Source organism: Biomphalaria glabrata, chromosome 8 (assembly GCF_947242115.1).
Source record: "Biomphalaria glabrata chromosome 8, xgBioGlab47.1, whole genome shotgun sequence".
NCBI lineage: Eukaryota > Metazoa > Mollusca > Gastropoda > Planorbidae > Biomphalaria > Biomphalaria glabrata.
This window is the reverse complement of record NC_074718.1, coordinates 38,646,849-38,669,827: the sequence shown is the minus strand read 5'-3', so window position 1 is coordinate 38,669,827 and position 22,979 is coordinate 38,646,849. Positions and strand designations below refer to the sequence as shown.

General features: G+C 40.1%; 1 protein-coding gene across 2 annotated transcripts in view; it reads left to right on the top strand.

Annotated features, from left to right (window-relative positions):
- LOC106063138 (uncharacterized) overlaps window positions 1–22,979 on the top strand; it is a 68,159-nt gene that overhangs the window by 15,644 nt on the left and 29,536 nt on the right. For both annotated transcript variants that reach the window (XM_056037515.1, XM_056037514.1), the window contains exons 9-26: window positions 9,921–10,003; window positions 10,914–11,027; window positions 11,726–11,824; window positions 13,008–13,166; window positions 14,568–14,665; window positions 15,052–15,202; window positions 15,894–15,929; window positions 16,460–16,633; window positions 16,742–16,870; window positions 17,239–17,358; window positions 17,596–17,640; window positions 17,812–17,991; window positions 18,398–18,591; window positions 19,050–19,191; window positions 19,460–19,638; window positions 21,166–21,318; window positions 22,206–22,350; window positions 22,662–22,834. In XM_056037515.1, the coding sequence (XP_055893490.1) occupies window positions 9,921–10,003; window positions 10,914–11,027; window positions 11,726–11,824; window positions 13,008–13,166; window positions 14,568–14,665; window positions 15,052–15,202; window positions 15,894–15,929; window positions 16,460–16,633; window positions 16,742–16,870; window positions 17,239–17,358; window positions 17,596–17,640; window positions 17,812–17,991; window positions 18,398–18,591; window positions 19,050–19,191; window positions 19,460–19,638; window positions 21,166–21,318; window positions 22,206–22,350; window positions 22,662–22,834 (2,374 nt within the window). The remainder of the gene's footprint in view (window positions 1–9,920; window positions 10,004–10,913; window positions 11,028–11,725; window positions 11,825–13,007; window positions 13,167–14,567; window positions 14,666–15,051; window positions 15,203–15,893; window positions 15,930–16,459; window positions 16,634–16,741; window positions 16,871–17,238; window positions 17,359–17,595; window positions 17,641–17,811; window positions 17,992–18,397; window positions 18,592–19,049; window positions 19,192–19,459; window positions 19,639–21,165; window positions 21,319–22,205; window positions 22,351–22,661; window positions 22,835–22,979) is intronic.

The following is a 22,979-nucleotide window of genomic DNA, read 5'->3' as shown; positions in this document are numbered from 1 at the left end:
GACGATCAACTGGAGGAAAAGAAGAAGGCGGCGTTTGCGTAGTCCAACGTGCATGGTGATTCTACCAAGAAATAACTGCAGCCACATGAAGACCAACTGGCGGAGAAGAAGAAGAAGGCTACTTTTGTTGAGTGCAACGTCGACGATGCGACAACGACATCGAAGCAATTAGATGAAGGCTAACTGGAGGAGAAGAAGAAAACGTTTTCTGAATTCAACGTGGATGGCGATGAAAGCACGACGTCCATGCAACCAGGTGAAGGCCAATTGGAGGAGAAGAAGGAAGCGACCATTGCTGACTGCAACATGGATGGCTCCATCAAGCTCAAGAGGCAAGCCAACTGCCACTGATCGACCCCCGCCTGCAGCGATGAAACTTTACAGCCAATGTCATGATGTTGATTCTGTCCGGGACGGACAGATCTAAGGAGGGGGCAGTGTTATAAACCTGGTGGTGGCACAGATGGGGGTAGTGGTGTGAGTGTAGTCAGCCGACGCAAATCGCCCCAGGCCAGCGCTAGACGAGCGGTCAACCGTGACGAGTTACGCCGGTCAGCCGAGACGAGTGTCAACACGGCGGTTCGGGAAGGATCGACGGCGGTCCGAGAAGGATCGACGTCGTGAACAGAGCTCAGGAGCGTCACGAGAGTTGTAGTCATCTGACCACCTAGAAACGTCGAGCGGCGTTCTGTCCGGTTCGAGAAGGCCAGTAGGGACCCTATATAAGAGAGGAGGTGTCGCAGTCAAGACGGTCGAGAAAAGGGGCTCATTACAGCAAGGTTCACGAGAGACGGTTCACGGCAGGGGTTCAGAGCCCGGTTCACTACAGTCCGGTCGACTACAGCACAGTTCAGCGGTGTGGTTCTGTACAGAGCATTACGACGGTTCAGTGCGGAGTACTGTCAAGTACAGTTGAGACGGCTGGCGTCTTGATCTTGGTCTGCGATCGAGTCCGACACAACGAGCCTAGTGTGTGAAGTCAGTCCTGAACTGTTGAACCCAGTGCAAGCCCGGAACGAGACGGAGAGGCCAGTGCAAAAGTTGATACTGCGGAACGGTGTTATCGGAGAGATATTTGTACAGTGTACGTGTTGCCAATTGTACAGTATTGGCTGTTATTTATTCAACTATTAAAGTGTTACGTTGCTTTGCAGCCCTGAGTTGTCAAGTTCTTTAAGTTGGTGGTGTATGGTGCAGTTTGCAGAGAGCCTGGATAGTGAGATTCGTAACACTGGTGTCAGAAGTGGGATCGGATCGGAATCGGATTGGATCGGATCTACTATGGCTCGTCTGAAACTGCTGTACGAACTTGAATTTAGAGAACTGAAGCAAGAACTCCGTGATCGAAATCTGAAAACGAGCGGAAATAAAGAAACCTTACAAGCACGCCTCCGAGATGACATTTTGGAAGAAAAAGAAGATCCGGACACATATCTTTTTGAAATCGAACCTAACTTGCTGGAACAGATCAATTCCAAGATAGATGCCATGAACACCAAGATAGCCGCTATGAACCAACGCATACCTGCTGTGGAGGAGAGAATCATCAACTCAGACGTTCGTTCAGATGCTAAAACCAGAGAGAGGAGCCTTGGTGGTGATCATGAGGACCCATTGAAACCTGACGAAGCCGTTGAGAGACATATGCAAGTCGAGAGATACCAGCCAGGCCCGAACCTAACAGACGTTGGTTCAGCTGCCAAGACTGGAGAGGAAAGTCCTGAAGGTGGTAAAGAGAATCCAAGGCAGTCTGACGTTGACGTTGATGGATATTTGAAAGACGAAAGTCATCGACAGGGTCTGAAACCAACAAGCGATTGGCCCGATACTGAGACGAGAGAGAGAGGTCCTGATGGTGGTGAAGAAAGCCGAATGGAGCCTGAAGCCGAAGACGAGGGACCTTTGCACGAGGAGTGTCACCAACCTGCCCCACGAGCATGCCCTCCAGACAAGGCTGAAGATGATGACCTGTCGCACAATTCCCCGCCCTGTGGATTTGAAGCCCATCCCAGTCCTTCTTCGCAAAGCCCTATGAAGCCACCTCTTTTGCCAACGATCCTGGTATCCCCAGCCCTTACATCCTATACCTCTCCATGTGTCAAGTGGCTGTCATCGGTACCGACCGACAAGAGAGAGATGCAACCACAACGTCACTGCAACGAGAGGACGATCAACTGGAGGAAAAGAAGAAGGCGGCGTTTGCGTAGTCCAACGTGCATGGTGATTCTACCAAGAAATAACTGCAGCCACATGAAGACCAACTGGCGGAGAAGAAGAAGAAGGCTACTTTTGTTGAGTGCAACGTCGACGATGCGACAACGACATCGAAGCAATTAGATGAAGGCTAACTGGAGGAGAAGAAGAAAACGTTTTCTGAATTCAACGTGGATGGCGATGAAAGCACGACGTCCATGCAACCAGGTGAAGGCCAATTGGAGGAGAAGAAGGAAGCGACCATTGCTGACTGCAACATGGATGGCTCCATCAAGCTCAAGAGGCAAGCCAACTGCCACTGATCGACCCCCGCCTGCAGCGATGAAACTTTACAGCCAATGTCATGATGTTGATTCTGTCCGGGACGGACAGATCTAAGGAGGGGGCAGTGCTATAAACCTGGTGGTGGCACAGATGGGGGTAGTGGTGTGAGTGTAGTCAGCCGACGCAAATCGCCCCAGGCCAGCGCTAGACGAGCGGTCAACCGTGACGAGTTACGCCGGTCAGCCGAGACGAGTGTCAACACGGCGGTTCGGGAAGGATCGACGGCGGTCCGAGAAGGATCGACGTCGTGAACAGAGCTCAGGAGCGTCACGAGAGTTGTAGTCATCTGACCACCTAGAAACGTCGAGCGGCGTTCTGTCCGGTTCGAGAAGGCCAGTAGGGACCCTATATAAGAGAGGAGGTGTCGCAGTCAAGACGGTCGAGAAAAGGGGCTCATTACAGCAAGGTTCACGAGAGACGGTTCACGGCAGGGGTTCAGAGCCCGGTTCACTACAGTCCGGTCGACTACAGCACAGTTCAGCGGTGTGGTTCTGTACAGAGCATTACGACGGTTCAGTGCGGAGTACTGTCAAGTACAGTTGAGACGGCTGGCGTCTTGATCTTGGTCTGCGATCGAGTCCGACACAACGAGCCTAGTGTGTGAAGTCAGTCCTGAACTGTTGAACCCAGTGCAAGCCCGGAACGAGACGGAGAGGCCAGTGCAAAAGTTGATACTGCGGAACGGTGTTATCGGAGAGATATTTGTACAGTGTACGTGTTGCCAATTGTACAGTATTGGCTGTTATTTATTCAACTATTAAAGTGTTACGTTGCTTTGGAGCCCTGAGTTGTCAAGTTCTTTAAGTTGGTGGTGTATGGTGCAGTTTGCAGAGAGCCTGGATAGTGAGATTCGTAACACTGGTGTCAGAAGTGGGATCGGATCGGAATCGGATTGGATCGGATCTACTATGGCTCGTCTGAAACTGCTGTACGAACTTGAATTTAGAGAACTGAAGCAAGAACTCCGTGATCGAAATCTGAAAACGAGCGGAAATAAAGAAACCTTACAAGCACGCCTCCGAGATGACATTTTGGAAGAAAAAGAAGATCCGGACACATATCTTTTTGAAATCGAACCTAACTTGCTGGAACAGATCAATTCCAAGATAGATGCCATGAACACCAAGATAGCCGCTATGAACCAACGCATACCTGCTGTGGAGGAGAGAATCATCAACTCAGACGTTCGTTCAGATGCTAAAACCAGAGAGAGGAGCCTTGGTGGTGATCATGAGGACCCATTGAAACCTGACGAAGCCGTTGAGAGACATATGCAAGTCGAGAGATACCAGCCAAGCCCGAACCTAACAGACGTTGGTTCAGCTGCCAAGACTGGAGAGGAAAGTCCTGAAGGTGGTAAAGAGAATCCAAGGCAGTCTGACGTTGACGTTGATGGATATTTGAAAGACGAAAGTCATCGACAGGGTCTGAAACCAACAAGCGATTGGCCCGATACTGAGACGAGAGAGAGAGGTCCTGATGGTGGTGAAGAAAGCCGAATGGAGCCTGAAGCCGAAGACGAGGGACCTTTGCACGAGGAGTGTCACCAACCTGCCCCACGAGCATGCCCTCCAGACAAGGCTGAAGATGATGACCTGTCGCACAATTCCCCGCCCTGTGGATTTGAAGCCCATCCCAGTCCTTCTTCGCAAAGCCCTATGAAGCCACCTCTTTTGCCAACGATCCTGGTATCCCCAGCCCTTACATCCTATACCTCTCCATGTGTCAAGTGGCTGTCATCGGTACCGACCGACAAGAGAGAGATGCAACCACAACGTCACTGCAACGAGAGGACGATCAACTGGAGGAAAAGAAGAAGGCGGCGTTTGCGTAGTCCAACGTGCATGGTGATTCTACCAAGAAATAACTGCAGCCACATGAAGACCAACTGGCGGAGAAGAAGAAGAAGGCTACTTTTGTTGAGTGCAACGTCGACGATGCGACAACGACATCGAAGCAATTAGATGAAGGCTAACTGGAGGAGAAGAAGAAAACGTTTTCTGAATTCAACGTGGATGGCGATGAAAGCACGACGTCCATGCAACCAGGTGAAGGCCAATTGGAGGAGAAGAAGGAAGCGACCATTGCTGACTGCAACATGGATGGCTCCATCAAGCTCAAGAGGCAAGCCAACTGCCACTGATCGACCCCCGCCTGCAGCGATGAAACTTTACAGCCAATGTCATGATGTTGATTCTGTCCGGGACGGACAGATCTAAGGAGGGGGCAGTGTTATAAACCTGGTGGTGGCACAGATGGGGGTAGTGGTGTGAGTGTAGTCAGCCGACGCAAATCGCCCCAGGCCAGCGCTAGACGAGCGGTCAACCGTGACGAGTTACGCCGGTCAGCCGAGACGAGTGTCAACACGGCGGTTCGGGAAGGATCGACGGCGGTCCGAGAAGGATCGACGTCGTGAACAGAGCTCAGGAGCGTCACGAGAGTTGTAGTCATCTGACCACCTAGAAACGTCGAGCGGCGTTCTGTCCGGTTCGAGAAGGCCAGTAGGGACCCTATATAAGAGAGGAGGTGTCGCAGTCAAGACGGTCGAGAAAAGGGGCTCATTACAGCAAGGTTCACGAGAGACGGTTCACGGCAGGGGTTCAGAGCCCGGTTCACTACAGTCCGGTCGACTACAGCACAGTTCAGCGGTGTGGTTCTGTACAGAGCATTACGACGGTTCAGTGCGGAGTACTGTCAAGTACAGTTGAGACGGCTGGCGTCTTGATCTTGGTCTGCGATCGAGTCCGACACAACGAGCCTAGTGTGTGAAGTCAGTCCTGAACTGTTGAACCCAGTGCAAGCCCGGAACGAGACGGAGAGGCCAGTGCAAAAGTTGATACTGCGGAACGGTGTTATCGGAGAGATATTTGTACAGTGTACGTGTTGCCAATTGTACAGTATTGGCTGTTATTTATTCAACTATTAAAGTGTTACGTTGCTTTGCAGCCCTGAGTTGTCAAGTTCTTTAAGTTGGTGGTGTATGGTGCAGTTTGCAGAGAGCCTGGATAGTGAGATTCGTAACACTGGTGTCAGAAGTGGGATCGGATCGGAATCGGATTGGATCGGATCTACTATGGCTCGTCTGAAACTGCTGTACGAACTTGAATTTAGAGAACTGAAGCAAGAACTCCGTGATCGAAATCTGAAAACGAGCGGAAATAAAGAAACCTTACAAGCACGCCTCCGAGATGACATTTTGGAAGAAAAAGAAGATCCGGACACATATCTTTTTGAAATCGAACCTAACTTGCTGGAACAGATCAATTCCAAGATAGATGCCATGAACACCAAGATAGCCGCTATGAACCAACGCATACCTGCTGTGGAGGAGAGAATCATCAACTCAGACGTTCGTTCAGATGCTAAAACCAGAGAGAGGAGCCTTGGTGGTGATCATGAGGACCCATTGAAACCTGACGAAGCCGTTGAGAGACATATGCAAGTCGAGAGATACCAGCCAGGCCCGAACCTAACAGACGTTGGTTCAGCTGCCAAGACTGGAGAGGAAAGTCCTGAAGGTGGTAAAGAGAATCCAAGGCAGTCTGACGTTGACGTTGATGGATATTTGAAAGACGAAAGTCATCGACAGGGTCTGAAACCAACAAGCGATTGGCCCGATACTGAGACGAGAGAGAGAGGTCCTGATGGTGGTGAAGAAAGCCGAATGGAGCCTGAAGCCGAAGACGAGGGACCTTTGCACGAGGAGTGTCACCAACCTGCCCCACGAGCATGCCCTCCAGACAAGGCTGAAGATGATGACCTGTCGCACAATTCCCCGCCCTGTGGATTTGAAGCCCATCCCAGTCCTTCTTCGCAAAGCCCTATGAAGCCACCTCTTTTGCCAACGATCCTGGTATCCCCAGCCCTTACATCCTATACCTCTCCATGTGTCAAGTGGCTGTCATCGGTACCGACCGACAAGAGAGAGATGCAACCACAACGTCACTGCAACGAGAGGACGATCAACTGGAGGAAAAGAAGAAGGCGGCGTTTGCGTAGTCCAACGTGCATGGTGATTCTACCAAGAAATAACTGCAGCCACATGAAGACCAACTGGCGGAGAAGAAGAAGAAGGCTACTTTTGTTGAGTGCAACGTCGACGATGCGACAACGACATCGAAGCAATTAGATGAAGGCTAACTGGAGGAGAAGAAGAAAACGTTTTCTGAATTCAACGTGGATGGCGATGAAAGCACGACGTCCATGCAACCAGGTGAAGGCCAATTGGAGGAGAAGAAGGAAGCGACCATTGCTGACTGCAACATGGATGGCTCCATCAAGCTCAAGAGGCAAGCCAACTGCCACTGATCGACCCCCGCCTGCAGCGATGAAACTTTACAGCCAATGTCATGATGTTGATTCTGTCCGGGACGGACAGATCTAAGGAGGGGGCAGTGCTATAAACCTGGTGGTGGCACAGATGGGGGTAGTGGTGTGAGTGTAGTCAGCCGACGCAAATCGCCCCAGGCCAGCGCTAGACGAGCGGTCAACCGTGACGAGTTACGCCGGTCAGCCGAGACGAGTGTCAACACGGCGGTTCGGGAAGGATCGACGGCGGTCCGAGAAGGATCGACGTCGTGAACAGAGCTCAGGAGCGTCACGAGAGTTGTAGTCATCTGACCACCTAGAAACGTCGAGCGGCGTTCTGTCCGGTTCGAGAAGGCCAGTAGGGACCCTATATAAGAGAGGAGGTGTCGCAGTCAAGACGGTCGAGAAAAGGGGCTCATTACAGCAAGGTTCACGAGAGACGGTTCACGGCAGGGGTTCAGAGCCCGGTTCACTACAGTCCGGTCGACTACAGCACAGTTCAGCGGTGTGGTTCTGTACAGAGCATTACGACGGTTCAGTGCGGAGTACTGTCAAGTACAGTTGAGACGGCTGGCGTCTTGATCTTGGTCTGCGATCGAGTCCGACACAACGAGCCTAGTGTGTGAAGTCAGTCCTGAACTGTTGAACCCAGTGCAAGCCCGGAACGAGACGGAGAGGCCAGTGCAAAAGTTGATACTGCGGAACGGTGTTATCGGAGAGATATTTGTACAGTGTACGTGTTGCCAATTGTACAGTATTGGCTGTTATTTATTCAACTATTAAAGTGTTACGTTGCTTTGGAGCCCTGAGTTGTCAAGTTCTTTAAGTTGGTGGTGTATGGTGCAGTTTGCAGAGAGCCTGGATAGTGAGATTCGTAACACTGGTGTCAGAAGTGGGATCGGATCGGAATCGGATTGGATCGGATCTACTATGGCTCGTCTGAAACTGCTGTACGAACTTGAATTTAGAGAACTGAAGCAAGAACTCCGTGATCGAAATCTGAAAACGAGCGGAAATAAAGAAACCTTACAAGCACGCCTCCGAGATGACATTTTGGAAGAAAAAGAAGATCCGGACACATATCTTTTTGAAATCGAACCTAACTTGCTGGAACAGATCAATTCCAAGATAGATGCCATGAACACCAAGATAGCCGCTATGAACCAACGCATACCTGCTGTGGAGGAGAGAATCATCAACTCAGACGTTCGTTCAGATGCTAAAACCAGAGAGAGGAGCCTTGGTGGTGATCATGAGGACCCATTGAAACCTGACGAAGCCGTTGAGAGACATATGCAAGTCGAGAGATACCAGCCAAGCCCGAACCTAACAGACGTTGGTTCAGCTGCCAAGACTGGAGAGGAAAGTCCTGAAGGTGGTAAAGAGAATCCAAGGCAGTCTGACGTTGACGTTGATGGATATTTGAAAGACGAAAGTCATCGACAGGGTCTGAAACCAACAAGCGATTGGCCCGATACTGAGACGAGAGAGAGAGGTCCTGATGGTGGTGAAGAAAGCCGAATGGAGCCTGAAGCCGAAGACGAGGGACCTTTGCACGAGGAGTGTCACCAACCTGCCCCACGAGCATGCCCTCCAGACAAGGCTGAAGATGATGACCTGTCGCACAATTCCCCGCCCTGTGGATTTGAAGCCCATCCCAGTCCTTCTTCGCAAAGCCCTATGAAGCCACCTCTTTTGCCAACGATCCTGGTATCCCCAGCCCTTACATCCTATACCTCTCCATGTGTCAAGTGGCTGTCATCGGTACCGACCGACAAGAGAGAGATGCAACCACAACGTCACTGCAACGAGAGGACGATCAACTGGAGGAAAAGAAGAAGGCGGCGTTTGCGTAGTCCAACGTGCATGGTGATTCTACCAAGAAATAACTGCAGCCACATGAAGACCAACTGGCGGAGAAGAAGAAGAAGGCTACTTTTGTTGAGTGCAACGTCGACGATGCGACAACGACATCGAAGCAATTAGATGAAGGCTAACTGGAGGAGAAGAAGAAAACGTTTTCTGAATTCAACGTGGATGGCGATGAAAGCACGACGTCCATGCAACCAGGTGAAGGCCAATTGGAGGAGAAGAAGGAAGCGACCATTGCTGACTGCAACATGGATGGCTCCATCAAGCTCAAGAGGCAAGCCAACTGCCACTGATCGACCCCCGCCTGCAGCGATGAAACTTTACAGCCAATGTCATGATGTTGATTCTGTCCGGGACGGACAGATCTAAGGAGGGGGCAGTGTTATAAACCTGGTGGTGGCACAGATGGGGGTAGTGGTGTGAGTGTAGTCAGCCGACGCAAATCGCCCCAGGCCAGCGCTAGACGAGCGGTCAACCGTGACGAGTTACGCCGGTCAGCCGAGACGAGTGTCAACACGGCGGTTCGGGAAGGATCGACGGCGGTCCGAGAAGGATCGACGTCGTGAACAGAGCTCAGGAGCGTCACGAGAGTTGTAGTCATCTGACCACCTAGAAACGTCGAGCGGCGTTCTGTCCGGTTCGAGAAGGCCAGTAGGGACCCTATATAAGAGAGGAGGTGTCGCAGTCAAGACGGTCGAGAAAAGGGGCTCATTACAGCAAGGTTCACGAGAGACGGTTCACGGCAGGGGTTCAGAGCCCGGTTCACTACAGTCCGGTCGACTACAGCACAGTTCAGCGGTGTGGTTCTGTACAGAGCATTATGACGGTTCAGTGCGGAGTACTGTCAAGTACAGTTGAGACGGCTGGCGTCTTGATCTTGGTCTGCGATCGAGTCCGACACAACGAGCCTAGTGTGTGAAGTCAGTCCTGAACTGTTGAACCCAGTGCAAGCCCGGAACGAGACGGAGAGGCCAGTGCAAAAGTTGATACTGCGGAACGGTGTTATCGGAGAGATATTTGTACAGTGTACGTGTTGCCAATTGTACAGTATTGGCTGTTATTTATTCAACTATTAAAGTGTTACGTTGCTTTGGAGCCCTGAGTTGTCAAGTTCTTTAAGTTGGTGGTGTATGGTGCAGTTTGCAGAGAGCCTGGATAGTGAGATTCGTAACAATATTTTTAATCAACCAGTTTATTTTCAGTGCTATGACAACTAGAGCAAAGACGATATTAAACAAGGAACTTCAGGATAATGACATAAATTTAGTCTGGATTGGATTTAGTGGTAAGTGGATAATTTTATTGTCTATTAAAATGTTTGTATCTGTTAAGCTAAGACTGCTGTATCTTTCCATGACAATGTTATATACAATTTATTTAACAAAATGAAAAGAACAATTAATTTCAAGCATGTGTTTCGAATGATATCATGACTGGTGCTATAGCCTACTCAATGATCTAGTGTGTTGTTTTGTTTTTCATATGTTGTCTTCAATTAAGAATTGTATTTGTATATTAATTCCACTGCCGAGGACAGACCTAGACCTCGAGGCCAAAGGCCAAACCCACCGGGGAAACTCCATCATATTTATTCTCTGTACCACAACGTGTAGGCCTACAGTCGTGCAGCTGTCCGCCATAATAAACGCCCCGGAACAATGTGTAGATAATGGCATGCTTGTTGGGGTCTTTCTCTATCCCAGCCAGTGCAATGGACTCGGCCCTTACCTCGTAGGATCTGTTTTGCTTCCTTATTGGCCGAATCGTCTCCTCTGGCGGCCATTTCCAAACAAGTGCAACATTGAGGCTGAGAAGCATTGCCCGGGTGTTATTGGATCTAATCAGCATGTCTCAAGTTTCAAATAGCTTAAGTATCTCAAGATCATAGCCGAAGTGGCCTTCTATTAATTAAGATGTTAAGTAACAGTTGCTGTTCACAAAAATAAAAATAGAAAAGGAAAATTGAGACTCGATCAGCAGGTTGTAAATCTGTAGTTTGGGTTAAAAAGGAAGTTAATCGCAGTAATCTTCTCTTTGTTTAAGTTTGATAACTATTAGGCCTAGCCTCTGAAAAGTTATTAAGCTACAGTTAAGCAATACAATTCAGAGAAAGCGACAGGATTGAACATAATTTTTATGGTTCGCTTCCATGTAGAGATCTACACGTCGCCTCATCTAGTCTTTTGTTTTTGCAGGTACCGGTTTAGACTTCCGTTACATTGAGAACGATATAGTACGGGATAAGATCATAGAGTACGACACGACTGATATTACTGGTACAAACTCTAGATGTGGAGTCACTGACGTAGGTAAGTAAAGATTATAGAATCTATATCTACGTATGGAGTCACAGGCTTAGGTAAGTGAAGATGATAGAATCTAGGTGTGGAGTCAGTGGCTTAGATAAAAGAATTCAAATAACATTCGGTAAAAGAAACCTAACTCTATAACTTATTATAACTGATATAAAATCTTGAACTATTTTAGGTTAAGGAGACATAAGATTAGGTGTAGGTCAATGTTTCGGTAAAAAAAAAAAGGTTTTCTAATTAGAGGATTATAGAAAGAATTAGAATATACTTCATAGTCTTTTGTGATCACTTCTTGTTTTGTTCAATTTGAGGTTGTCTCGTAGATGTCTGTGATAATGCCAGTTTGTATTTTGAGTATGTCGGTAGTTCGAAATCAAATTAGATGAATAAGTAATGAATTTGAATTTGGAGAAGAGAGAGAGAGAGAGAGAAAGTCAGAAAAGGAGAACTTTAAAAAGTTGATGAAATGCTAGATTATAAAATCTAGCTTCTTGCTGAAGAGAAGTTATCAACCAAAACCCTTTAAATATTGCATTATTTCTATTTTATATCTGAAAAATTCTGTGATGACAGTTATACAAAGGTCTATACTAGATCTAGATCTAGACTCTCTATATATAAACTACAAAGACTTAGCTGTATGTTTAATATCTTTTGTAACACTTAACACTTAATTTGGCAATATATATTTTCAGCTCCAGACAAAAGTCTGAACCTGGCCGTCTATTGCTTCACCCCTAGAAATTTTATCTGCACTGCTTCACTGACTGATACCACTAATGAAATTCCCCCACGTAAGTTACTAGTTAGCTTGGATCTAGATCTAGCAATAGATCTATGTCCTTGTTCTTATTTTTGCTTATGATTAGCCTATTAAGTTCTTCAAATTCACAACTAGATCCAGATATCTGTTGCTACTTTCTCTATTTTTAAAGTATGGGTTTTGTGAGGGGGGTAGCCTAAACTTTGTTACATCAGATCCAGATAAAGTAGTCTGCTCCTATTCCGCTTTATTAAGTTTTGAACAGAAAGATTTTTAAACTCCTCTAATCCCATTTTCTCCGTGACCAAGAAAGCTATGGACAGCTAAAAAAGCATTGGCCTCAACTCTGAAAGAAAAAGGTGCCAAAAGTAAAATGGCCAGCTCCTCTACCACCTAAGGGAATGTCACCTTAACCTGTGTTGTATGTGGATGCATGGGAATGTCTCCAGAATATTGCTCTACAGTCACATGACAGTCACATGACAAAATGCTCCACAAGATGGAGGCCAACAATAAGTAGCAGCCTAATACTGGGATGAACAATAGTACTTTGTAGTAAAATGTAATATCCATTTGCTTGGACCACTAAAGTTATCTTATCATCTATCTGCATGCCTAGTTTTACTTTTTGATTAGTTATAGGCCTACTATAGATTTATAGTTCAGAACTTAAAAGAACATCAAACGATTTACATTTTTATCTCTAGTACAAAAGAGTTCCTTTCCTTTTTATTCACAAGTATTCTGTAAAGATTTAGATCCATTCTCTATAGATCTAATGTCATTAATGGTATTAGGAATAATTAGGGAACAAGAACACTTGTAGTTATACACATTTGTTGTAGATTCTAGCATATAAAAAAAAAAGGAAATGTGCTTTTATCTTTTCATTATTTGTGTCTTTCTGAATATTTTGTTTGATTGTGTTTCTGTGGAAAGTTAACTGTTTAGTAGTTGAGATCTAATTCAAAAGTGTATTACAAGTGAAAATTCAAATTCTAAATTAAATAATAATAGATTGTTCTCATTTTTTTTATTAACAATTGGCTCTTCTTCTAGTATTTTTTTTAATGATCATTTTAATTTTCTGCTAAATATGCCCCTGCTAATAATTATAGGAAGCCAAAATTTTATTTAGAATATAATGTAGGTTTTGATAATTACTAAGATACACTAAATTAATATATATATGAATAAAAAATATTTTTTTTAAGCTAATATTCGATGTGACCCTGGCTGGACAATCTACAATGATTATTGCATCAAGGTTGAACTCAACCTTTCCAACTTCACTGAAGCCCAGAATACATGTCAAAGAGAAAATGCCAGTTTGTTTATCATCAACAATGATATTGACCAGTCCTTGTTCTCAAGTATACAGCTTTTATTATTTGATACCAATAGGGTTTAAGTACATTTGTTTGCAAAATTAAAAGACATTTTTTAGATTAAGTAAAAGAAAAAAGTAAAGTTTCCCTTTCAGACCTTGCGATCTATAAGGCAGATGATGTTAAGATCATCTGTTTCTGTGGCCAACGGTTAAAGAGCAGGGTGTCATGTGGCTAGCACAACAACCAACTGCCTTTACTTTCCTCAACTGAAGTCAGGTACCCATTAGAGTTGGGTGGACTCAGGGGTGCCCTAAAAATCCCTAAATTCAAAATCCCAGTCTTCACAGAGATTCAGCCACCGCACCCCCTATTTTTTAGATTGGGTAGCTGTTAAAGGATTTACTGTACAGTTTTAAAGTAATTTAGAATAGCCTTTATCTTGAAAAAATTTTTTACGATTTGTTTTGAAGCTACATGTGACATTCTGGAATTCGAGGTTATTGTTAAATCATGAAAACTGAAGCAATGGAACAGTTTTGTAGCTTCTTTATAGTATTTCTAAATTTCCTACTAAAGATTCCTTAAAGTGAAGTCCTGATCATCTGGTATTTCTTTCTATCCAGTTGATGTTTTCTTCTTCTAGCCAGCTTTTTGCTGCTCAGCTGTAGGCTGTATTACAGAATTGATGACAACAAAAGCATAATTTTACAACTTTTTTTGGGAGGGACAATTAATATAAACCACATATTATGTAATATGTATTTGTTATCTGTCACAATTTTGTTTCCTCTTTGCTTTGTTCCTCCTTTGCATATTACATGTTAATTTTCACCTTAAAACTTGCGATACTTTCAATGAAATTTTCTACTTCAAAAACCACGAACCACATTCCTCATGTTGTCTTTTTGTAGATTTTTTGTTTCTTGATCAGGATTTCTAGAATGTTCCTGAGTCCATCCAAGTGTCATCAAATATAAAAGCTGTTGGTTGTTGTGTTGTCACATGAGATTCTGGATTGTCCCGTTTGACGACAATTTATAATTTTATGTTTTCTTTGATTCATTTTATTATCAATTCATGGTTGGCTTTCCTTTATGTAATTTGCTCAAGGGCTTATATTCTGTTGCCTGTGTAGTTTTATTATTGACATCTTTATGGATGGTGTGTCCAGTCCAATTCCTAATTCTTTTCAAGAGGTATTACTCTTTAGTGCCTTGTCTTCACATCTGACTTAAATTGCTTGGTGTTCTTCTTTCTGATTATAACTATGAGAAAATGTCCCAATGGTGAGACTCACTATCATTATTACATTACTAAATAATGTATTACCCTAATTCCTAGCCTTGATGTTCACTCTTAAAAGTGTGACTTTGTATTGTAGACTAAGTTGAACATGTCACAGTTCATTGCTGTTTGATTAAATTTTTTTTTTTATATCTTCAGCATCCACGTTTCTATCTGAGGGCATTGATTATTACTGGATTGGGGTTATTTATGATGTAACTAAATCAGCATACACATTAGTAAATAGTGCCGACCAGGTAAGTCTAACTGTAGATTTTTTAGTTATTCTAAGTTATAAAAATAGGTAATCTATGACTCAGCTTATATTTTATGTTTAGCCATATTACTTAATATATATATATAGTTTTACTTTTTCCTATAAGTTTCTTTTTATTACATTTTGATTTATCTTAATTTAGAGATCAATAAAGAAATAAAGGAAAATATATTTGAACATTTATATATATATTATATATATATATATATATATATATATATATATACTTTTTAACACTATAAACATTAAAAGTAATGAAAATCTTTTTTTTTTTGTCAGAATTATAAATATTGTTGTTAAAATCTAATTATCATAACTCTTTATGTATTGATTATGAATATATTTATTTGTTTTCATATCATGAAGCCCAACATAATGAACTTTGACCCACAACAGAGGTACAGTTTATCTGAAGAACCTTGCATATTTATTGAAACTGGTTCATTATGTCCATTCATTGGTGCATGGGTCAGAGATGTCTGCTCATCAAAGCACAAATTTGTATGCCAGAAAGCAGGTAGGTGCACAGTAAATAAATTTATAATTAGTGAAACTTTATATATACTAAAAAAGTGTGAGAATAGTAGACTAGAAGTCACAAAAGAAGTTATAGAGGAAGCACAGAGAGTTGCTCTAGACTTGAGCAGATATTATTAAAAGAAATCCCACTGTCAAGATTTTAAAAGAATGCTGTAGAGATTTCTGGCATTTGCTAGAGATATAAAGAATCTAGAAGAAATAAGTGGAGGCATTCAATGCAGTTACCTTTTTTTTTATTATCATTAAATAAGTTTTTATTATATTGAATCAGTGTACTTAGTGAAGCTATAATATTATGTTTGTTTGTATTTATACAGTGTTCAAACTAATAAATTTATGTTTAAACTATATTTTTATTGACTGAGATCAAGTGCTAAATTTTTTTTTTTTTAAACTGCATCATATTTGAATGATGGAAAAATAATTCACTCTCATTTACCCCATCTACTGAATGTGAAAGTAGTCTATAGTTTGAACTTTGGACTTGCATTAAAGATTTGTACTACATTTTGTTTTTTGTAATAAACTAAATTGTACATTACCATCTTTTCTATTGCTATTTTTTTCCATTTCTTTAAAAAAAAATTTTGCTATAAACGAAAATATTATTTTTCCACAAATTATAATTTGTTTCATATTTAAAAAATCTGCTTGCCTTTATCATTTAGGTGTGCAAGTTGTTAATCCTACTGTAGATATTCACAGTAAGTAGACATAATTTATTTGGAACTTTGTAAATATATGCATAATCCAAAATATACTTTTTTATTTTACTTTTAATTTATAAATTTCCCTATGGTTAATAAAGATTATTATTATTATTGATAAATAACATTCAACATTTTTTTACTCACATTCTAAATCATAATAAATTTAATGATTGCAGAAAAATAAATGTAAAAGTTGATTCTATTGATTATAATGTTTAATGAAAACTTCTTGTTTGTACGTTTTTAAACTTCAATCAAAGACCATGTAACTGTAGCTCTTGTGCTTTTGTTAAAAAAAAGATAATTTCATGATTTATGTCTGAATATGTCCAAAGTTTTTATAACACTAGTCAAATTTCCAGCAATTAAAAGATCCATCAATGATTAATTTATAAATACATACCCGATTATCCACCCAACCCCTTAAATACTTTGTGTGCATTTTTTTATAATGAACTTATTTTAGAAGCTTGCACTCAAAAGTGTTGCTAATTCAACTGGCCCTAAATCTAATTGAAATTCAGCTCTATGGTCTCCTCGATGCAGTGCTGGCTGGCTTTACAGTCCTGACACCAATCAATGCTATCTTGTGTCTGCCTTCACTAGAAAAACATGGCAAGATGCCAGATCAGATTGTAATTCTCAAAGTGGAGACCTCCTTAGTATATCTGGAGAAGTGGAGCAGTTGTACATAGAAAGTAAGATTTTTTTCTCTTCAAAGGCTATAAAATAAAAATGATTTGGTTGAAAAGAAACATTTTTACTTTTTATTATTATGCTTATTTGACTATATATTTTTGATGCAGAGCTGTTAAAATCTAATGAGTTTAAACATCTAGAACAGCCATTATGGATTGGTGCAAAAGATGTTTGGAATGGACATGGTTGGGGCTGGTCAGATAAATCACCTTTCAGTTATTTACACTGGGGTCAAGGTAACACATTTTGTTTGACATAGTATCAAATGGTCTATCAGAACAGTTAGAAATAATAAATGTTATATGGTTAACATCTAAAAAAAAAACTATTTAATTTTTGTGTGTGCAAAGTTTTATATCTAAATACCAAATATTTTACTTATTGTAGAATAGAATATCTGCTAGCTTCTTATTTGAGTGGTTTGAAACTTACATTGACAATATTGTTATTGTTATTTGCTTACTGGTGCTAATAATATAAAAGAAAAAAAATGAATCTATATCTTCCAAAACAAAAAGTAACTTTATTGAAAGTAAAGTTTGTATATTATTACTTTTTCTGCTTCTCGTACTTATTTTTGTTTTCATCACATTTAATCTCTCAGCTCAACCAGACTATGACAGTGATGATGGAAACAACTGTGGCTATATGCCAGTGGCTCAAACATTTGAATGGGAATCAAGGTCCTGTCTGGAAAAACTTGGATTTATTTGTGAGAAACCATGTAAGGAAATTATTTTTTTCCCCATTTTTTTTGCAAACAATAGAAAAAATATTTTTACTTTTTTTTAAACATATACTGGTATAGATGTTTATATGAAAATATTTTTCTTATTGAGTTCATACCACACTTTCTCTCATCCACTTCTACCATCACTTGAAATAATTTGTCATGAAAAGGTTTTAAATCAAATATGAATTCAAAGGTTAATTTTTATTTCAAATGATCTATTCTTAATAGCCTTGTCAGAAAACAATGGAGCAGTTCCTACACAGGCACCTTTTAGTAAGTTGTTTTACCTGATCAAAAGCATAATGTGTGCAGTTATCAAAGTCTAACATAGTTTAGTTGTAAAAAGGTAGAAGTATATAGATCTTGTATGTAGAAAGTAGTCACATAACATTTTTTTTTTTGAAATTTTATTTTCAGATGTTTTTACTATCTCTTTCATTTCAGAGACTTGTATACCTGAGCCTTTAATCTCTGGTGTACACAGCCTTCAGTTTGCTACAAGCTTTACAGCATCCTCATACTTGGATGACTACCATAGACCAGAAAACTGCAGAATTTTATCAGTGGATACAGATGTGTACTGCCAAACTTTTCACATAGGACAAAATGACTGTCACAAAAGTCGTAAGCTCCGAATGTGTTTTGTCGTACTTCAACAATAACAAAACCATGTTACATTCAAAGCTTTATTACACTGAATGACAAACAACTACACACATAGGGTCAGTACACAGTCTAACAAATGTAAACAAACACTAGGGGTGACAATCAAATAAACAAATTCACATGTTCATTATAAAATTATCTTTAATTATGTCTTTGCTGTTAGTGTATTGTTGAAATGTTATGACTTTCTACCATTTGGATTTATAGAGTTTTTGCTTTGTGCTAGTCTTTCTTGTTTATTTAAATACTTTTTTTTCACTTAAACACATTAACGTAAAACATACTCAAGCAATTATCCTATTAATATTAGGATTTTATTTATTTTACTTTCTGTATAAGTTCATTATTGTTTATGACTTGATAGGGGCATGGAGCCCAGCCAATGATAGTGCAGAGGAGTGGCTGGCCATCCATTTTCACTCTCCTGTCACCATAACTGACATTATTCTGAAAGGTGAAGATCTCACAGACAAATATGTGAGCAAATTTAAGGTTCAGTATCAGTACGATGATTCCTCACCTTGGATCTGGATTGTTGATACAGATAGATATGTCAAGGTAACTAAAAATGTGACAAAAAGTGGTCACTTGGGGAAAAATGCCTTAATAGCTTTATATGCTTTTGATGTTCCTTCATATTTGAAAATTATTACATTCTAGCCCTCACCTCCGCAAGACAGAAAGGGATGGTAGCATACAGAGTTCATTAGGGACCATATAGATGACAGTTCAGAGTGCATACCATAAGATCCATTAAGCTGAACTCTAAAAGTCTTAATAAGTAGTCCTTTTTATTTTTCAAGCTAATCAAATGATTCTTGGTTAATTTACATCCTTCTAGATGGTCCCCAAATGACATATTGGCAGGTAGCTTATCATAATAATATTATCTTATTGATCAATTGTCCTTCCTTTAGTTGTTGTTTTTTTATCTTTGCTTACAGATCTTTAGCTTAACAGATATCAAAAAGACAAATTTAAATCCATAAAAGTTTGATTTGAATATTTCATTTTAGATTTTTGATGGAGTTAGCTCACCTGACAGTTCTACATCCTTTTTGTTAATTGGAGATTTGCAAGCCCAGGCTGTGAAAATCTGGCCATTGGAGTGGAGTTATGGTATTGCAATACAGATTGAACTCATGGGATGCATGGAAGGTAAAAGATTTCATTCATTTCATTATAGAAAGAAGAGCTTTCAAAGATATTTTTTTAATTTGAAGAAAATTACTGTCTGCAATATACAATTTAGAATGCTCTTTAGAATTAAATTTAAGCTATACACTTTTAGGCTTTATTTAATATATTTTATAATATATTTGTAATATATTTGTTATATATATCATTGCTGCTATAGTGGAGAACAATTTATTTTCAAGCAATATTAGTTCTGAGCCCTGACTAACCAGATAATATTTGCCTGTAGACCTCTGTCAGCCAGAGTATGCTTTGAGTGGTCCACTCATTGTCAGTGATGAACAGATTACATCTTCATCCTCTAAGCCAGGATACTTACCATTGAATGCTAGGTTGGAACCAGTTAGACAAGACCAGCAGCTGTCTTATTGGATGCCAAACAACAGTGACACATCTCCTTGGATACAGGTGACAATTTTTTTTAAAAATCTATTTTCGTTTATTGATTGATATTCATATAATCATTACATTGATTTTTGGATTTCTTTAATGTAGATTGTGTGACTAAGAGGCTTGGCAAAGCTTGGCCACCTAAGGGGGGCTAGAGTTGTGTTTACTAAGCACCTATAAGCAGCTTGGAAATCTTCTCACAGATACCCCCTTCCCCCACTGGTTCACAAATGAGATTGGACCATAGCGGTCTGAGCATGCTATAAGCATGAAACATGTGCTATATAAAAGCAATTATTAAAAAAATATATGAAAGCAGCAATTTGTCATTAAAAATGGTGAAATAAATTATGTTAAACGCAGGAAAATCTTTTAGAGAACCCAAATCAGGGACCTCCAACATATATAGACTGTCCAGCAGTAGTACTAGTACTAAGTGAACATTTGCTATGACCATCTTATTTAAAAAAAAAAAAACAACTTTCAATTTTAGAGCTGGCTGGATCTACATTTACCTCTCAGGGTCCATTTGTCACATGACCCACATATGGCCTTTCAACATTCTTCCTCCCTCCCCTTTTTTTATTCATTTATACATATGAGGATCAAAATTCAGAAAAAGACCTTGTATTTTTACTTACTTAGTGTCAATATGACAAAAGTTGTCATTGTTATTTACTAGAGAAGAAACAACTAAAGTGTTAAGTCAAACAGGTGAAATAATATATGAAATACAATAAAATGAAGAAAATTGTGCATCATGCATAATCAAACTGCTTTATAGTTCCATATGAAAAAAAGAAGTTAAAAAAATGTAACAGACCCAGATTTGCAACCCTTATGATCATTTGTGTGTGTCTTCAGTTATTCATAGCTGCTTGGTCATGTCATGTGTGCTCTGGACTGGTGTTAAGGGATCTCTTTGGTCCCAGGTTCAAACACTGCCTGATGTTGTGCAGGAGGTTTGGGCTAGGATGTAGTTATCTTCAGAATCTGAACATGTAAAACAAACAAAAAATTCATCACAACAGATGAGACCAAGGGAAATAATCATTAATTATTGGTGTGAAAGTAAAACTCTTTAAAAAAAAATAACTAAAAGGATAAAACATGATCTTCAATACTGAGTGATGAATTCATTTGATATCAACTACAAATGATTAAACAAAGTGGAGCAAAGAAGGGGGTGGGTGTAAAATGAATAGTTAATATCTAGAATATATGAGAACACCATCTTCATATTTATATTACCCTCCATTTATCTGAATGACCTTTATCATAAGTTTGACTTGGAAATAGACAATATACTCAAATTATGTTTTTAATTTATATTGGTCAGTGTCATGACACTTATGTAATCAGCAACACTTTACATACTAAGAAAATATTGACGAAAATGTATAAACAATCCTTATGGTATTCTTTGGTCAAATTATTTTTAAGAATTCACTTATAATGCTCTTAACATTACACTAATAACTAATTCCACCAAAGTTGTATAATTGTTATTTTTTAAATGTACTTAGTCTCAAGACTTTTTTTCAGGTTGACTTGGGCAAATTGAGATTAATTCGAGGGGTTACATTGGAAGGTAACTCCATGTTTAACAACTATGTGACTAAGTTTCAACTTCAGTTTAGCCAGACTACCAACATCTCTGATTTCATAACATACACTGAGCCCTATGGATCTGTTAAAGTAAGTCTGATATCGAGAGAAGAAAGAAATTTTAAACTAGAATATAATGTCTGTGTACAGTTTAAAGAAAAGGAAAGTGCTTCCCACAACCATAGTACACACACACAGAACAATACCCATTCTGTCTGAAAGAAAAAAAGAAAAATGTCATGAATCATGTAATAACTTAATAGTAAGACACACAGAGGTTTGGTTTAATTGTGATTTTCCTTAAGGGCAAGACAGTACATTTAAATGTTAGAATGGAAATAGGTTAAAGAGGATTAACAGATGAAAAACAGAGAGACTAGGCTTGTAGCAGAGAGTGACGACATTGACTGTGCCCTTTTTTGTCTAGAAGAAACTGTTGTTGTTTCAAAAGGCTGGACTATTTCATTTTATACTGTTCTGTGGTGATTAATATTTAATGAACTCACAGATAACATTCCAAGTAATCAACATCAGCTACACTCATTGACTCAACTAGATAGATCTAACAATCACCCAACAATAAATTATCATCAAGCTGACAGATAGGTCAGACATGTGCACTGACTGAGATGTTGATCACTGGCTATAGTATTCTGTTTTGTCTGCTTTTTCAGATTCTTTCACCCTACACTGTGACTTGCATTATTTGTCTAGGCTTTAATATCTAAAATCATGTCTAAAATCATATCTTTTCTCATTATTTTGACTAGGATTTGGACCTGATCTGATCAGATAAGATCACATATGCCATTCATAAATGTTCCATCATCTGCACCTTACTAATTGCATAACTTTATCTCTTTCAATAATCTTTTTAGAATTTTTTATTTACCAAATAACTTTTTTCTATCCAGCCCTGACTTAAAATTCTAATGTTAATATTGGACTTACTAATGGAATTACAATTTTTTCAATAGATATTTGATGGGATAGGAGCCAATCAGCCATCTCCAATGACAGTGTATCTAAAGTCCAGTGTAACAGCTAGGATGGTCAGACTTGTAGTGGTAGATAAAAACTTACAGACTGCCCTCAGATGGGATGTGTTAGTTTGCTCAACAGGCAGGTATTTTTTTTTTATAGATTCAATGATACATTTAAAAAAAAATTAACTCATTCAAAATAAACTTGATATGTGTGAGTATATTAACAGTGTTACTTTTGAAGCCAATTCAATGCTAATTTAAGTGTAATATTTTTAGTTATAATTTAGTACAAATCTGAAATTATTTTGTAAATACTTTATCATTTATCTATATTTACACTAAAAGTTTCCCTTTTAGATTTAGAGGTCTTTGGGGGCTAAGTGGTGATAATATCTGCATGTAGAGTAAATTACAGTAGAAACCTATATTGTTTCTTTGTAATTTTAGGCTGCCTGGCAGAACCAGTAATGAACAAGAGAACCAACTATAGACTAAGTGCCTCAAGCAGCCAAACAAATCACTTGCCAGAGATGTCTAAGCTGAACACCCTAAGGGATGGAGCTTTGGCTGATGGCTGGAGGCCATTAGATGACCGACTGCCAGACACATCATATATTACGGTAATCAAAAATGTTGTTTGGAAACAAATAGAAAACTGTATATTTTAATTTTTATTTTAAGCTCTGTTGTTGATATTAAATTTTGATTTAGTAGTTTATGGTATAATGCAATACATAGCATTTAAGTGTTACAAATTCAGCTTCA